Consider the following 19,155-nt stretch of genomic DNA (forward strand, 5'->3'; position numbering starts at 1 on the left):
AAGAGATACCCTCAAGCTAAGCCAATGATATCGCACAGTCTCCATTGGGCCCACCTGGGAAAGATTGACAGTGGAGCCAACGAATTAGAAGATAAGGTCATAAAACTGGCATCCCTGTGTAGCCAATAAGACGACGAGTTGATTGATATCAAACATGGCCAACAAAAACTATTCCTGTGCGCTTTTACAGCTGTCTGAAGTCAAAAATATGGCCTTCTGATGGCATTTCAACATTTCATGAAATTATGATGACATATTTCTATAAATCTATGTATGTACTTCTTTCAGACATATCTGTGAGTGATGTGGATGTGTTTTTGTATTTCAGAAGTTTTGTATTTAGCACTTTTTTGGCTTTTTTAGAAATAAGAAATAAGACAAACGCACAGACATATCTGTAGAAATACCTTCATATAAAATCCATTTTATAAGTCATTTTTTTCTGGATTTTTTCTGTTCTAAGTTGAGACATGTGGCTAGGGTACTATTTTAGTATGTAGCCCATGTAATATGCTTACAGTAGTGCTTTTTATTAATTTTTCAGATGATTTACTTGGACGGAAATAGAAATTCTGTGTTCTTACCTCTGTAGCTCTGTGTCAGTAAGGCTACTGTCACACTTCCACTAGAAAAAACAAGTTGAGAGTGTTAACTTCACAATGAACTCAGGGTCATCCCAGAGGGCCAAAGCATGTGGAAACTGGGTAAAAATTTAGGCGAGAAAATAATATATTTTCAAGTGGTTTTCAAGAGTTAACAAGGTTTCAACTTAACACAATAAAACCAAACAAAACACCAAGTTTGTTGCCAGTATAACACCATCCTGCCCAGAGGGACAGTCAGACCAGAACTCATGGAATCATCCAGCTTTATAGACTCCCAGCAGGTAAGGACAATCCCCCATCTAAGTGGGAGGATGTGGTGTCTTTGTGGCTCAAGACCTCTCCAGATAGCATCATGGACATTTTTCACAGCAGACATTTTGACTTGTTAAAGTAGGAAAAGCACAGTTGAAATTGATAACATTAATAATGGCGTAATTCTATCAAGTGTGCCAGTAAGCTATTTCAGTGCGTCTGCATGCACAATACTAGGGCCTCTCCTAAGTGGAATGCAGCCATAATTAAAGATTTTGTACACACCTGTGCTTTTCCTACCATGCCGTGTCAACATGTCTGCCATGAAAAAAAGTCTATTAGCTTAACCTAGCAAGGTTTGGTCATATAATGCCGGCACGGCATTAAACTACTGGAATGTAGCCATGTAGATAGTACTTTATTTCCCTGGATGGCATTGCCTCCATTCCAGCTGTCCCCAGCAATGTGGGCTATCAAGAGTAACCAGGTCACAAAATAGAATGTTTCACGTGTATTTTTCCCTCCTTTAAGCCCCACACATAACGTTGCACTCTTTATTATTGCTGTGGTGTCATAATTCTCAGAGACAGATATCTCACAATCATGATTAAATACTTTGTTTTATTTAATTTTTTGTTGTTTTCTTGTTGTTTTCTTGTTATTGTTGTTTGCAATTTGGGTGAACCAATGATTTATGCACTACTTTAGCAGCATCGTGGCTCTTTGGTTTTCATTGAACTCTCACAGCAAGAATGTTGTAGGTTTGAACCCTACCGGGCAAACTACCACCTTTCTGTGTAGAGAGTATGTTCTCTCTGTGTTTGTGTTGGTGTCCTCAGATACTCCTCAGAAAATGAGTTGGTCCTCAGCGATAAATTGTGGCTGCTTACTCCTAGTAATAGTAAGAATGGGTCGAAAGTATTAGAACTGTATGAATTCAACACATTTTCACTGAGTCCATTTAAGATAACAGTCAGTCTCTGATCTAGCACAAGCAAGGACTTATATATAATAAATAGTAATAAATTAAGCGCTAAGAGTACCGACAGGTGATCTCTCTCGATGGGAATGTAGGCAGCTCTTTGTGGTCATGCTGATTTTCAGTGTGCCTGTGGGGCATGACAAATCCTTGATTTCTGGATTTTACTTCACAGAGTAAGAGTCTGAATCCCAGAGCTCCCTTATTTCTAAACAATGTCATCACTGGGACTGCATGTAGTTAGTAGTTTCCTTTTAGAGGTCATTCAAGTGGCCCAGTGTAAACTTGTCAGCAACATCAGACAGTACAGTATATCAAACCTGTAATTGGTTGCTGATGAAAAGTGATGAGTTTAAAACTTATTGTACCTTACTTACTGGAACCTGAAGCAAAGACCAGTGGCCAAGAACACTGCAATGTAAACACAAGAGACACAAATTAGACCGGACCGGGATAACAAATCTGGATCCACTACTTTTGAGAAAACGTCTAAATTCCAAAATGCCTAATTCTTATTGTTATTCTAATACAAGGATATATCTCATTTAGGTAAACATGCTGGAGGATATTTACGATGCCCCCCCCCTTCCCCGCAAATATATACCTGTACATTGAAATCTTGTAAATGAGCTTATTAAACAGAAGCCCTTAGGGCTGCAAGATTATCGCCAAAATGATGATTACGCCTATTTTGATCAATATTGAGATCACGATTATTTGTCGATTTTAACCAAAACAAATTATATTACTATTTATAAGGGCTTTTACATCCATATGATGCTACATTCTTCCTATGTTGAAGTTGTATGTTGTATAGACATACAGCTTCAAAACATGTAAATGAATATTAGCTAACTGAAATAAATGGCGTGGGATATGTATAAAAATGTGTCTCTGGGAAAGCTTCTTTACTTCTTTTAAACAATAACTGATTAAAAGAGCTAGGGAGACGGAGGGAGTGCAATGGACGCTACTCACAGAGTGACGGCTGACTCATTATGAATGGGATCCAGCATGAGTCGAATGGCGGCTCAGCATAGTTACACATCATCAATGTGCTGCATTTTTATGAACTATGATATTCTGGCCATGGGTCACATCAAGAGGTGGATAGAGTAGCCAAAAATTGTACTCAAGTAAAAGTACTGTTATTTTAGAATAATAGGACTCAAGTAAAAGTAGTCATCCAAATGATTACTTGAGTAAGAGTAAAAAAGTGCTTGATGAAAAAACTACTCAAGTAGTGAGTAACTGTTGAGTAACGTCTGATTTTGTTCTTAACACAAGCATCAATCAGACCGACAAAAATACAAAATAATCATCTTTAGACAAATCATATTTAATACTACGATAAAATAAATTAAAATTAATTTATTAATTACAAAATAGCTTAAGTGAGAGACTTTTCACATAAAATTTGGATGGATACTGTATGTGCAAAACATACTGTATGTAACCTAAAAGACAAACATCCACCTATCCACAGCAAAAACTAATTTAGCACTACGTTTCCTCAAGTTAGATGTTGAGTTTTTTAATGCTCACATGTCCGTTTGTTTTGGTCGACACAGAAGACGCCGCACAATGTAGCTGCTGTTTTGCACTTTTCCTAAGGTAACCATGCTTTCACTATGAGGCCGGGAGGGGGGGGGGTCCTCCTGGTCTGTTTTGCCTTGGCGACGGTTGATTCTGACATCTTTGATTTGCTACGACTGTAAAGCTAACCTGTCACGCCCCTGAGATCAAGTATGGTCACGAGACTGCACAACAACGTTTAAATGGTGAAACACAGTCACGTGGTAGAGCCTTCAGCGGAAGGCTCTTTCTCTGTCAAAATAAAACATTAAAATGAGACGTACACTGGGGTAAAAACAATGAGGCGTAGAATACCAAAGAGGTAAAAAGAAAAGTAACAAACTCATTGTAGCCTAATGTAGCGGAGTAAGAGTACAGTTTCTTCTTCAACAATCTACTCAATTACAAGTTAAAATATAGTGATTTAAAACTACTCGTAGAAGTAGCCTACAATTTTTCTAAAAACGTACTCAAGTAAATGTAACGGAGTAAATGTAACTTGTTACTACTCACCTCTGGTCACATGTCTCGCAAAGGTCCAGCAGGCTCCGTCTCACACGCTATTACTCTACAAACTGTAGTTAGTTGCATTCAATAAGTTCTCCTGTGTTTTTTGCCGTGGCCGCCGCCATGGCAGAGTTACCAGCGGAAAGACTGGTACAAATACTGGTTTGCCTCTCATGGTTAACAATATAGGGCTTATTTAATAACAATTAAAACTGTGGACAAATCTAGAAGTGCAAACCGGCGGCTGCTGTATCTCTCCATGTTCCTGGAAGCCGTGTGAGTGAATGAGGGTGGGGCTGCGCGAGAGTAAGAGGAGAAATCCAAACACAAGCATAGCTTTATAGAAGAAATGGGTCATGGAATGCAATCCAAAACCATACCCATATAAAAAACATTGCTTCCTTTGTGGAGAGGCAACGGATGCAAGGACATTAGGTGCACAGGTGCTACCTAGAGGAAAAATATTACTCGCTCCCTAGAGTCCTGTGAGCTAAAAGACACAACTAGCACTGGTCACTACTGTTGTCTGAAAATCAACACAAACGGTGCAAAAATTTTGCATTTACTAGTCAACTGGTAAACCTCGTTACAGACGTATGACCAACCGCTATCTGTTGTGGAATTTTCCTCACATTACTCCATCCTCTGCGACTGTCTACATATAGAAACTAAATTGCGCAGTGGAGGGAACAACTCTGACTGGCCCATAATCAGATCATGGTTTATGAAGTGGTAGATTGGCTTTGCAAAAAAAAAAATGTGATCGTGGAAAGCCAAAAATTGTGATCGTGATTAAAATTAAATTAATTGTGCAGCACTTGAAGCCCTTTTTCAGGTCAAGTAACTAAAGATTAGTCTTACATGTGGTTATACATTTTGAGTCATTACAGCGTTGCAGTTAGGTTATCTGTATGTAGTTTGGCCATTAAATGTCCCTTCAGAGGGAAATAAAAGAATAATGAAGACTCATAGATGGCAGCGTAAGTAGCAGAGACTTCAGACTACAACTTCTCTGGATTTTCACTCTACTTGTAACCTTTTTAGACTGATCTTGGTTTAAAAAGCAATGTGGAGGTTGCTGAAAGTCAGGCCAATCAAGCTTTGAGATATGTTACCTACCCAGCGGCGGCATTTATTTGGCTTTTCCTGTTTAATTTTGGTTAAGTGAAGCCTTAAGTGTGATGATAAAGCTGAGCCTTTATAACGAGCTTGGTCATAGCCATCGGGCACTGGGGTATAAGCCAGCAACTCATCACACTGAGGCTGCACTCCTGTCTGTGCTAACCACAGCTCCCTCATCCTCCTCGACATTTATGTGTAATGGTGCCCAGTGGGGTAATAAGGCCAGCAAAGAGGTAATTGCAAACAGGGTCTCTGAAAGAAGAGCATACTAAAAAACATACTCGGTCAAATCAGAAGTAGTAAGCAAAGCATTCATTGAAGGGACAATGAGGAGCACTGTGATGGATGGCTGTACAACTGTGGTTTAGAAAAACACTGATAAATGATGTGCCATATGAATTAGTCTCTCAGAATTGTATGTTATCTAATACGGAGCATGCATGATCATTTAGGTCATCTCACCAGAGGATTTGCTTTCACCTGGACGTGATGAGTACCATGGGTTCCACTTCCAATGGGTTGAACAGTGGCTGTGTGGCATCTGCTGCTTTATAACTACACACCACTCAGGGTCTACAGTTTTTCATAATGGGAGATATTGAAATCCAAAAGCTGAAAAGTTATCGTTCTGAAAGGCATTGCCATAGTCAGGAGTGTCATTAGTTGCGTTTCTGTGGTTTTAACCTTTCTACAGTAATATCATAATCTATAGCAAAGATCTTTTCCATTGGCCTACAATAGGAAACAGGCTGGAACTGTAATGGATCTTTCTCCTGTGTTTCTAAATATACTTCTCTTCATTTTATTGCTCGAAAGGGTGCCAGTATACCACTTTTACACATCCTGACTAATTGACCTGTGAAGTGAGTGAAACACTGGAGGGTGCTCACATTTGACATTGTTTTTAGTGTGTATCCTCTCATTTCCCACCTAGGAAAATGTAAAACGAACACTCCGGAAGGATAATTCTCTAGTTATGTGTGTCGGTTCTTGGGAAAAATGCAAGATAATCAGCTTGACTAATTTCAACATTGCATCGGACTCATGAACTGCAATTGTGTAAACTGATTACCTCTTTGTAACACGCAGACTATACAATGACTAAATTAGGTACTTTTGGGGAAAAGATTGGTGCTGTATATTTCTGTCCATTTGGTTGTGGAAAGGTTGCTACCCTCCCCAAAATCCCATGATCCTGCAGTCCCTTGCTAGCAGTTACATGTCCACTCTGGAATGTGCATCCACTTTTCTCACACTTCATGAGAAATTTCTGTCTCTTTCTGCTCTTTTTGCAACCAACACTGAGCAGAACATACCCCATCAGCTGTTAACCAGCAGGGGAAGCTTAATGTTGTCCAGAAAGACTCAGCACTTTGGGAAGCAAACGCTTTAATAACACATTAAGCAGTTCCAGAAGGATCAGAGAGGACACCTCTCACACTTTAGTATTTTCTGACTTTCCTAATGTGGAATCCTGGAACCAGTTAAATGTCCAGTGTCAAATGTTTTTTGCAGGAGGCCATAATATTGTTACATATTGAATTGCTTTTTAAATAAACAGACAATTGTGAACACACACAATTGACAGTTGTTTTATACAGTGCACTATTATACAACTTATGCTTCACATTTAGAGTGTCTATTTCCCATGGCTCACTTTGGAGACTCATAACCCAACTATATGCACGTTAGATCATTGTTCTTTACTCTGTCCTAATTCGAAACAAATGCATTGCACTCATACTTTCCTCATGCTCGAAGGGTCACTGAATGTTTATGTATGTTTTAATTTAGGTTTAATCTGAGGGTTCTGGTGCTGTAACCAACAACCTCTATGATTATTATGACGAGGGTTATAACCATCCCCCGAAGATTAACTGCAAATGTAATGATGATGACCTTTCCATGGGAACCATTCGGACTGATTGAATGGCATATAATCGACTCTTTCCATAATGCACTCTTCTGTACTGGGCTCTAAGCTTTGCCAGCATAGAATAAAACATAAAAATTAGGGAGTTTTTTTCTTTCCTTCTGATGACCACTATCTTTTGGGTTCCTCGAAGGATTTCTTTTATGTGCACTGAAATTGCAAACTAGACTACACTAAGATGCCTCTGTGTTTTTCTTTACACAGTTACAGTTTAGTTAATTTATTCTTATTCAAGTACGGATGTACCATGTCTTGTTATGGTGTAAAATGTTCTAAAATGGATAGACAAGGTGTTTCTGTTGTAATTTAGGCTGTTGATGACTTGTATTAAGGTCCCAGAAAGTGGAGGGAGACTTGGGACTTACAGGGAGGATTAGATCTTACTGTAAACCCTGCTAGCATGTAATGAGACGCTGATGATTCTTCCAGGCCCACCACACTTTTTTGTCATCAAAGCAGGCAATACGACACCTCAGTGAGTCAAATACTATTATCCCCTGCAGGAGGACACAGTAGGAACACAAAATGTACCAGAAATGGTGTTTTTCTATCAGTTGCTGTCAGGGATTTTTTTCCTTTTTATATATTGATGGACCAGTACAGTCATATTTCACTTTGCAGATATTTATTTTAAAAAATTGGTTGGAACAGCACCCCTGTAAAAACCTCTGTGGTTGGTCAGCACTTGAAATACGGAAAAGAAGAATTGGGAAAGTTGGCCTATGGTCCATGTGATCTCATTTGCCCACAAATTATTCTGGGACAACACATTATGATGTCATATCACGCTTAGATATTCCTGGAATGTTGCTTTTTACAAGAGTCGAATTGGAGTGCATTTCCCTTAAGTAAACCCTTAAACTGATTTGTTGAGGTTGGCTCTTTCAACATACTGTAGGACTGTTAGATGCCTGCTGGTTTCAATCAGCACCTTCCAAAAATAAACAAACAAAAAATTCTTGCTGTCCTACAATTAATACCACATGAGTAACTGTCCTGTGTACAGTATGTCTTGGGTTAGAAGAACTTTGTCACATAGATCCACACATTTAAGGGTAAGTTGGAAATCCTGAAGCATCGGGTTTGCCCTGGAAATCTTGCAAAATAATGCTTGTTTGTGTTCTATTATAAGATAGGTCATACACAATATAGTACAGTCTGACAGTACTCACGAGGAAAACATTTCTTTGATGTACTTAAAGAAATCAATAAAAACAAATAAAATAAGTTAAATAAACAATGACAACAGGCCAACAGGTCTTTAGTAATAGCAAATGGCAATATTTTCAAAGTAATACATTCCAAGTAACATAAAGTATACTCTAGGGCTGTTGTGCAACCAACACAAGCAGGGATCATCCCCTGTTCCTTTATATTATACAATAACGACATAGATGTTTTGGAACTTTTTGATATGTATTGCCCCTCAACAGGCCACAACTGGGAAAAATTAAATAATGCCTGTTAAGCACCATAGCAATATATAAACTCTTTGTAGTGCAAATAACGTAAGCGGCCTGATGTTTTTTCGGTAGTAACGGTAACGGCGTTATTAAGATGGGAAAAGTAATCAATTAGATTACTTGTTACTGAAAAAACAATACCCTGAAAAAAGATCCCCTCCCACTCCTGTTCACTTAGTGAAAGTTTATCTTTAAAGCATTAGGTGCTATATTGGCCTGATCAAAGATCTCTGAATACTAAAATAAAGCCTTGTGGCCTGCAAAATGTCACAGTAATACCAGCAAGGAATAAAGTGATTTTCAATTAAATCTGATGTTTGCAGGTACAGTACACACTTTGGGTAATCAGTGTAAATTGTTATGTTTTTGGTTTATTCTTTTGTAAAAAATATTTGAAACCAATGTGTTGGAGCTATTCATTATTTTGTTATTGTTGGAACTATTCCTTGTTTGGTTATATATAATAGTTAAATATGTTATTTATTTAATTTCAGTTTTGCTTGAATTATACAGTTACATAAATTTGTGTATCTATATTTTTTGGGGTTATTTTTGGTATCTGTTAGTACTTTTGTTTTGAAGGTACCAGGAAGCCTTAGCCACCAGGTGTAGTCTACATACTGTATATAGGTGAACAGGTACTGTATGTGGGAGGTAGACACCGGGGAGGGCTGATGTTTTTTTTACCATAGCCTAGACGCTATCAATCCTTCTTGTGAAATGTTTGTATGCTGAGAAATTGGATTAATAAACCTCACAGAATGCCATCTCTGCCTGGACAATGAAAGTTTTAATCTTGGAGTAAGATTCAGTCCTTCGGCGCCTCAGTGGCTTTTTCAAAACATTGAGTTTTAGTTTGTTTTGTTCAAACTGAGGACAGTTCGCCACAACATGATGTATAGCACATAGAAGAAAACAATGTAGAAAAAATGCTCATTATATAATATTACAAGCTAATAAATTAAAACTCAATCAATCAGCAGGAAATTATGTCCTAAATTATGTAGATTCCTTTCATGTGACGAGTTGCCAAAGTTAGGCGGGGAGGCATCCGCCTTGTATTATTGACATATAATGGCTCAGAATTGCTGTTTATATTTGTGTTTATGTTCTCTTTAAACAGTGAATGGCAGGCTAATAGTCCTTCAGGTTGCAATTCGTAATAGTTGGGAGGTTAACCATGTCGGTGGGGCTCATGCTCGCATCTGGCTGCCAGATTGGAGTTGAGTACCTGTGGATGTGGGAACACGTACAGCTCAGGTCTCAATGTTAAAATCTACACAGCAGGACCTGACTCAACTTCCATTGTTTGTTTCAAAAGCATGACAAGCATGCAGTCTTGTAAGGATGGTACCTAAGGTTAAGCAAATGTTTTCAGCAAATGTTTTCAGCATTGACCTGGTGATATGAACTGTATAATGTGACATTTTGTTTCAGTGCTGGATCTTTTTCTCTCAGGTCCACAGCTGTCCATGGGAAAACAAGAGGCCTTTAAGACCTTCATAAGGGACCACGAGGACCTAGTTACCATTGAAGACAACAAAAAGCAACTCAAACAGAGGTTAGTTACCAGTTAGTCTTGCATTCACAAACCTGCCTCCACAGCGCTGCAGAGGAAGGTCTGGCTAGTCTACACAGTATTCCGGGATAGGGAAAAAATTTAATCTGGTTTATTGGCATTTCTTTAAACCAATCACAATCTTCATGGGCAGCACTAAGCACCGTTCAGAGCCACGGCACCTCTGCTAAATAGCCACGGGAAGGAACTTGTTTTGGTAGAACATGTGTGCATTAAAAAGTTGTTTTAGTCGTGCAACAGAAAACTCAGATTGGACAGATAGTCTAGCTAGCTGTATGGATTTACCCTGCAGACATCTGAGGAGCTGTAACCATAGTCCTTATAAACAAAGCAGAGTTAAAATTTTAACACAAAGAAAGCGGAAGGTACTGCACATCCGGCCAAAAACAGTAAAATCCAGCAGAAATTCTGGCAGCAACGGACCGATCTCGGGAGTGGAACGTTGTAGATATAGACTAGTTTCTGGTAGGACAAGTAGTTATACAGTTTTGAGAAATTCATGGCATTATGTTGCCCACAGTTCTTGTTCTGCAATACAACCCACTTTCACCTGCACTCATCAGGAGTGCTAGCATATAGCCTAGCTTGAGGTCCATAAACAAATAGTTTTTCTTAATTGTTAAGCTAGATTGAACAACATATGACGAACAGTATGTGTATATGTAAAGACCCTCGTGTGGTTAACCATGTTCCTGGGATTTACTTTTACCTTACAACTTTTAAACAGAATGTGATGCAAAAACTGACACAATCCTTACGTTCTTTCAGTTATATTAAAGTTTATGTTTAACTCCTGGCTCTAACATGAAATTTGCCAAATCCCAGGAACATGGTTAACCAAACAAGGAAAAAAATACAAAGTGGGCTTATCACATATACACATACTGTTCGTAATACGTTCAATCTAGCTAAACAATAAAGACAATCTGTTTGTTTATGGACATCAAGCTATGCTATATGCTTGTGCCTTATGGTGTTTAAGTTTTTTACTTAACTTACTTACCCTCGTAATTGTGAACATAACTTCATACAATCCACTTCAAAGCATTCTCCCGTTTCCAGATGAGTGCAGATGAAAGTGCGTTGACCATTCTATGCACATTGTTGACATATACTGATAATAAAGCAATGGATGTCACGGGGGGTAAATAAACTTAGAGCACAAACAGTGACTATTTGAGTGTGAGAGCGAGAAATTATTACAAAATCTGAATGTAATATCAGTGAGAAATGCTCTCAAATTGAAACAATCCGCTCTTGAATTAAAGATAGGAGTATAACTCCATACAACATTACTTCCCTATTTGTTGCCCAGCAATAATGTTGTACCTCAGAAAAACTACCTGTTATCAAATTCATTTTCGTAGTGTAAATCTTTCCCATACCTATGCCGTAGTAAAAGCACAATGCAAATCGAAGCAAAACTTGCTAGTTTTCTGTCCAAGCTTGAATGACCGTATCTTGCTACCCTTGCCTATTAAAACCTGCATTCTTTTGAACAGGTCAGCTGAGGCCAGAGAAATCTGGGACAAACAGAATGAGGCTAAAAACAGAATAAGTAAGTTGTCTCAACAAATGTAAGTCACCCTCCGGAAATTACATTACATTTACGAGCTGTGAAAACATTCAATTCTACTTGTCACTGTCATCACCATTATACTAATGGCAAACAGAGGCTATGGTGCAAGCCCTAAAGAACGCTGATCATTTCTGTAAAAAGTTCTCTGGGTCCCAAAAGAAAGCAGCCTACCTGCTTGGAAAAAATCTTAATGAACAGATCACTGTTGGGGTTCTGTTTGCCTGGAGTGGAGAAATGTCGCTCAGCGCATTCCTGAACTTTTCCAGGACCCAGAGGCGTTCTGGTTTCCACCTACCTAGTCTTCCAACCTGTGTTTTTTTTACTAGCCTGGCTCAGGCTGTTTTACGACTCTGTAAGCACACCCCTGTGTTCTTCTCAGCAATGTACTTGACAGATAGCTTTACTATGCCAAAATGAGGCCTGGCATGGACCCTAGCTTCAGTCAATGCTGAGTGATTATGAAGTTTAACTCCAAGTTTATCTGTTGTAAAAAACAAAAAAAACAGACTTTACATGTATGTAATACTGTGTGTCAACACTTTGACACCATGTATAGCTAAAAGCAGGGAGGGAAAGAGGACTAGAATATTTTACTGAAATATATAGGACTGTTACTTTAAAGAAAGTTTAGTTAAGTAAAAGTAATATGACTTAATATGACGTTAAAAGTTATTGACATTAAAGAGTTACTGTTTGTACGTTTGCTGTTGTACTCACCTGTCTGAACAGCATTCTGTGAGCCTTGTGCACTGCAAACTCCTCCACAATCTCTACTGGGTTAAATTTGGCTCATTCCTTCCCAGTGCATAATATGACCAGTCTACTAAACTTCTTGTCCCGTTGGGCTCTTCAAACACTTTTCAAGCATTTGGAGTTAAATTAGCACTCTGCAGTCACAGCAGGGATGATCAAAAACAGCAGAACGCTGGAGAACCATGAGCATTTAAGGTAGACCCAGCATGCACATGCTGGTCACATTGCGTTGTGTGTGTGTGTGTGTGTGTTATTGATTTGGGCCACTTACTTCGCTCGACAAGCTGGTGGTCATTAAAAAAGGGTCATTAAAGTTGTGATAAACTAAGCCAAATTGAGCTCCACCAGTGAACGTTAACATATAGAACATGTACAGTATATTTTCCAGAGTGGAACAGTGGTGTAGAATGTCACCTCTCCAGACATGGAGCTCTGTGGAGTGCTGCCCTCCTGTGGCCACAATCACACCAGCAGCTTCTTCTCTGCTGCAGCTTTTGTGACTTTTTTTCTTCCTCAGTAATAGATGGAGCTTGCATTATAGGTAGGTACAATACTTGAACTTAAAGACCTTTAAGGCAAATTTGGGATTTGAGCTATTGGGCTGTATGAATTCAATTATTGTAATACAAAAATAAATTACTTGACTTTAACTTGTTTTTGAAAACTAAGAAAAAGTAAAGTTACTGATTATTAAAAGTACTCAAAGTACACAAAAAACAACTTTGTTACAGTAAGGAGAGTAAAGGGGCGGTTCGCACATTCTTCCATGCCGAAGATGTGTACCCTACGCCGTAGCTTGACATGCATCTCCCCAGAAAAATAACTACACATCACAGCGATGCAGACCGCAACAACTGTAAGGGTTGCACTTGGTAGCATTGCATTTACTCATCCATGTCTCTCAGTGGCCGGACAAGCACAGAAAAATCCCCCTCCTTATTTCTCAATCCGTTCAATTGTCATTCACCCCATTACCTCCGATGTCTTTTCTCTTTTCTGCCTTGCAGTGATTTCAGTTAAAGTAATTGTTGTTTGACATTTAGTAGCTCAATATCCAACATGATTTGTTCAGTCTGATGCAGACACACCACAAGTATACAGTGTGCTCTCAACGGCATAGGCCACTTGCGTGGGCCACGGTGTATGTTCTGCATAGAGTTGTACAACAACAAATCAGCCTTAAATGTAATTCGTTTCTATGTTTCCGTTTACTTTGTTGATTATTAAGTAAAATTTAAAAGATAAATGATATTGCATCACACATATTATGATATAGTTGGTTATGAGTCCACATTGACTATAAGTCACAGTACAAGTAACTTGTAGTAATGTATTATAATGAGTTACACTGGGCTACCTAAAGACAAGTCATGTCACTAGTGGTGTTTTTCATTGCACTTTGGTTGAATTTTCCAGTAAACTCAAAGCAGTTAAAATTTGTTATTAGGGCTCAATCTGGTTTACATTTACTATTGCAAACTACATTTAGGAATTTCCCTGGACTGTGCTTTTGTGGCTCATTTCACATGCCATTGAAATGGATAGGTTTGCCTCACACCAGTGCCTGGCATCGTTGCTGTCTCAGATCACGCTTGGTGGTTTGGTAGCATTCGGCTGTTACCCTCAAACATGCCAACATACACCCTTGGAATTTAATTTTTTTTCAGCATTCAGTCCATGAGGTGCTGACACAGCCATCTATTAGACATGTCATACATCACACAGAAATCTGCTATGCCATCATATAGAATAACTCTTCAGATTTGTTCTGCACACATCACGGTGTGGGTGTAGTATGGAGAAACTGGATTTCATGAATTAATGTAGATTTTAAAAAAAGATTAAACATTCTTCAACTTCTTCAAAATTGGAAAGATACCTTAAAAACTGATCTTGATGCTGTCAGATATTATTGCTGTACATTGTTAGGTGCATGGGACTGCATTCTTCCTAGATGAGAGACAGTGTTTTTGATGGAAGGCGGTTGCCCCTTTGCGATGGAAAGTAGCACCATACTGTTTAGCTTAGTGTGTTTCCTTGCAATCTTGGAAGCCCATGTTGGAAATTTTACAATACCTGTGTCTCATGGTTAATGTAGAACATGGAAACATTTAGCATAATATAGACAAAAGCTTTGTGCTGCTTTTTCTGATAGACGTACCTAGCATTAGGGTCAGTAGCAGGGGGGCAAGGGAGAAGTGGTATCCCGTGGAGACATCAGTATCTAAACATTACCCTGGTTACAGTATTGTTCTTGGCCACAGTATATGGCTCTGGATTCCAATCCCACTGAAGGAGCATATACGTTCCATGCCCTTAGGTCCAAAAAGTGAAAGGATATATACTTATTCAGAGGGATCAGCGATGCACATCTTTTACCTCATGAAAGGTGTAGGGCAGCTGAAAATGAGCAATGTCTCTTGATTTATCTGCCAGATGTGGGGGGATTCTTGCAGTACAGTCCACGGCTCACCTTTGCTGAAGTGATGCAAGGACTTTGAGATAGATTTCAAGAAAGGTCTACTGGAGCCTAAAGTGTATATCATTGCCAAGGAGATTGTAACAAAAAACTTGGGAAGGAATATAGGAGGAAGAATGAAACTTGATTTCTGCATTGCATGCGGTCTTTGTAAACAACGGCCTATAAATTGTACATGAGGACTTGCAGTGCTAATGTCATCAGCTGTTGATTTGAGTTTCCAATTAGGTATCAACAGCCTTTAGGTTTCCTTTTGTTTATGCAACTTTTGGAGTGGTGGTTTATTAAATAAATATTATTTGTGCACTTAAACATTTTCAGTTTTTTTATATTACTTTGTGCACTGATTCAATGGTTCATTCTTCATATAGACCGATATTGAGAAGCTGGATAGCATTGTATGATCCTTGGATCTTGAGCTAGCTTGTGGTATTGTGCGGCATATCACATGTAACCTCCAGGCCACAAAAATCACCAAATATTTTATTGAGGCTTGTAGCTTGACACCGGGCCTTTTTAAGCACGTCTCCTGACGATGTGGGGGGAAACCCTGCATGGTCTGGAAGAGTTTGTAGTGTTGAGCCTGTAGTCTGGTTTTACCGTAAGCACACCGCACACCACTATTAATAAACACGTATGCAAATGAATCTTGTATGGAATTTTTCTTGTCATTGAAGTTCAGAAGCTTCAACAGAATGTTCTGACCAAAAAGTCTGTGACGTTTGACGCCTCAGTCACCACTGAGATATGTATAGTTTTAATAGCATGGTCAACCACAACAGAGTTTATCCTTACTTCATATTTAAGATTGTTTCAGCAGAATATTTCATATCTGCATTGGATTGGATTGGCAATACATCACTTAGGCATCAAGCACATCCAATTGTACCATGACCCTGACAAATATAGGTTGTCATTTTGTATAACTGCTTGGCCTTGGGGTTTTGAAAAGCTTTAGTACGTGCCATGACTGATGTAAGCCACACGGGTAGTGTGCACTTCATGTTGCTGTTATATCCTCACTGCACTTCTTCACCCTGTCAACATGGCATACACATGGCATTAATGTGTCTTAATCCTTTTATGTTATTGTAGGAAAAGTAGACTAAACATCCGTCAGTTATGGGTCATGTTCGAGAACGTTGTGTCTGTTAGAAGACTTGGGCTGCCCACCTGACCACAATGCAAAGCCACAGGGCGTCTCAGCTCATTTACGTTCTCAGCTACTCTAACTGCACACGGAAAACACATGGCTTTGTCAGGGCTTCCCAAACCACGGTTCATGCTCCATAGCATTAGTAAAAACAGTGCCATCATGGGCACAATACGTGTGTCTTCTGTAACGTTTCACATCATCCATTCACATTGTCACTGTCTGCTGAACCCTTCCTAATAGTTGTCTCCATTTACAAAAGGCTGTTTGTAAATAGTTTTGAAAAATGAGCTTGTCTGTGTGTTGCGTTGGCAGATTCCAGACCGTTTTAAAACATGTATCAGTGAAATGCTGAGAGCTGCTGTAAAGCTCAACCTGAAGTCTGTAATTATTATGTTGTTATACTTTATTAATCCCAGGATCTTTATAAGAGACTCTGTTTTACTTAAAATCACAGGAGCAGGACAGGTGTCGGTTTAAAATGCTTTCATTGTCTTTATCTTCCCTTTTGACAAAGTGAGAGCCCCACACCCCTTTTTTTTCCTTTTTGCAAAATGATACTTCATCTGGTTTTCTCGTTTTTTGAAGTTTGGATCTCGGCTTTTAGATTGGCGTCAGGATCGTATTACAGAAAGAGCTACAGCACAGCACTGTCTACATGGATATAAGACCGGAGGGATTGTAATGGAAATGCACAGAGAACAGCCCTTCAGTGTCTCTTTTATCTTTTAGTCTGCCTCAGTCATGCTCATTCACTTAATTCACTATCTGACAAATGCTATCAATGTGAAATGACATCCTGTTCTTGTCTTTTAGTAAATGTATCTGTGATTATCCCTGATTTTGTGTAAACAGAAATGGCCGCAAATATGCGCTCTGCAATGTGCTTCGGTCCATTTATTTTACAGTTGCCCTTTGCCATTAAAGCATTCCCTCGCAAATTCAATATGTTTAATAGGGCAATTAACTACGTCAATTAGGGGAAAAGAGACAACGAAACAGGAGAACAGACATAAATGACTTACCCATATGTTAACCCAGTATTATAGCCACAAGAGAGGCTGTGACCCAAAAAGCCTCCCTGTTGCTTCACACAGTTCCTTATGATACCAAAAGTATGTCCCATCTTAAGTTAAGATTATCTTCTGTAAACAACTAAATGACTGTACATGAAAGTTTATCAATGAAAGAACTATGAATTTAAATGATTTGGACTCATAGAATCAACAATTTGTTTGTGTAAAGACAAATCAAAGTGTTTACTGTAACATCTCTTTGTGGACTAAAATCACAGCTATGCCAACAAGCTGGTGCATTAAAGGAGCACTCCACCAGCACATGAAGTCCAGTTTACTTATCATGTGCAGTAAGCCTGTGAATACAGTTGTTTAATCTCTTCTGTGGCTGTGGAGGGAGCTTTCCAAAGTTTGAAAGAATATTCCTGATAATCAGGGTTTTCTCAGCTTGGGCTTGGAGACTTAAAATGTTTAAACCAGAAACAAGATGCACAAAAATTATAAAAAAAAGAAGTCAATTCTAGAATCTAGATCGGGAGTTTGCCATGGTAGCAGCAGCCAACAACCGAAAGCTTTTTACAATTTTGTCTGCTATTTCACCACTAAATTCACTTTTGAGACTTTTTTAGGCAAGAAATCAACTGTGTAGAGTTTGAATATGGGCAGTTTTACAAAAATATAAGGCCAATTAGACATTTGCTCTGATGTTGTTGGACTTGAGAAGCTTAAGTCTAACTTGACAGCCCGCTGATGAAGGCCATGGTTGCTTGCAGCGAGATGCTCCTCAACTCAGTGTGCTTCCCAGCAGTCAGCTCCCCCTGTTGTTCATAAAGTGCCTCTGCACCCCTTTTGTTTCAGCGCCTCCCACCATCTTTTGGCCATGTCTTTCCATTTACATATGCTTTTAAAATCTGTCAAATCCAAATAGAAAAGCCAAATGTTAAATCAAAATGGAAAAGGTGAATCTTAAAATATCAAAGGTCAATGACTAAATGTAAAATCCAAAAGATAAAATTTCAAATTTCAAATTATAATTTTTTTTCTATTTGAGATTTTATTTTAAGTATTTCCATTTAAGCTTTTCCATTTCACATTTTGAGTTTCATATTAGATGTTTGTTATTTCCATTGCAATTTTCCATCAACAAAAGATTTCAAAGATTTTAGTTTAAGCATTTATATTTAAGCTTTGCATTTTAAATTTGACCTTTTACATTGCACTTTCCATTAAGTACACATTCTTAGTTGCAAATTGTGTTTAAAAATGTCAACTTAAGGGGCAACCTCTTGCTCACCCAGTAAGAGCGTTTACCCCATGTTGGCGTGTGCTGCAGCCGCCCGGGTTCAAATCTGTGTGTGTCATCCCCCATCTCTCTTCCCCTTTCATGTATATCCACTATAATAAAGGGAAAAAAAAAACTAAAAATTATCTTTAAAAAAAAGTCAACTTTAAATGTCTTCCTAGGATTTAAATCATTACTCTACAGTGCGTAGAAGGGGTTAGTTAGTTTCAAGTAATTTTGGTGCTGAGTGTAAGCATGCACTCATGTAAAAGAAAATTTATAATTTGGCTTTATAATGTAGAAATGGGGGGGAAATGTTTTATAAAGTTTTTTTTTTATTCTCTGCTCTCACTTTTTCAGAAGAGTTGAAGAAGCAGTTGGAGATGCAGAGGAGGCAGAGGGCAGCGCATGGTAAGATCAAACAGACAATGGATTTTCCCACAGCAAAACATTAACCACTGTAGGACATTATAAAATCCAACTTTATCCACCAACCGTACATGCAGGCTTAATGCAATTAAATGCATCCTATGCAAAACCTCCATATATCACACTCTCGCTAAAGTTAACACTTAAGCGCAGTTCTGATCAAAAATTTGTGACAAGAATTTACTATTTAATGTTGCAGCAAAAGGTTGCAGCGGTCTGAACCGTCCCATCTTAGCTTGGCACAAGCCAGCAAATCTTCGACTCAATTTGTCAATTCTCCGGAGGCTGGTTTTAGAACATTATGTATGGCACCTGCTCCAACAGCCAATAGATAGCGATGTCAGCTTGTAAAGGCAGCTACAAGCTATAGAAATAAAATGATCCATAATCCATTTAAATTTCTTTTATGTTAATGCAACCGCGGTACGTGGTCGAGCAAGCTAGAGAGT

At 38.6% G+C, this 19,155-nt stretch overlaps 1 protein-coding gene across 2 annotated transcripts in view; it reads left to right on the forward strand.

Annotated features, from left to right (window-relative positions):
• Positions 1 to 19,155, forward strand: part of kif6 (kinesin family member 6) — a 59,465-nt gene that overhangs the window by 32,630 nt on the left and 7,680 nt on the right. For both annotated transcript variants that reach the window (XM_034858881.1, XM_034858882.1), the window contains exons 14-16: positions 9,895 to 9,997; positions 11,518 to 11,573; positions 18,638 to 18,688. In XM_034858881.1, coding sequence (XP_034714772.1) covers positions 9,895 to 9,997; positions 11,518 to 11,573; positions 18,638 to 18,688 — 210 coding nt within the window. The remainder of the gene's footprint in view (positions 1 to 9,894; positions 9,998 to 11,517; positions 11,574 to 18,637; positions 18,689 to 19,155) is intronic.

The sequence above is a fragment of the Etheostoma cragini genome, chromosome 20, assembly GCF_013103735.1.
Source record: "Etheostoma cragini isolate CJK2018 chromosome 20, CSU_Ecrag_1.0, whole genome shotgun sequence".
In the NCBI taxonomy this organism is placed as follows: domain Eukaryota; kingdom Metazoa; phylum Chordata; class Actinopteri; order Perciformes; family Percidae; genus Etheostoma; species Etheostoma cragini.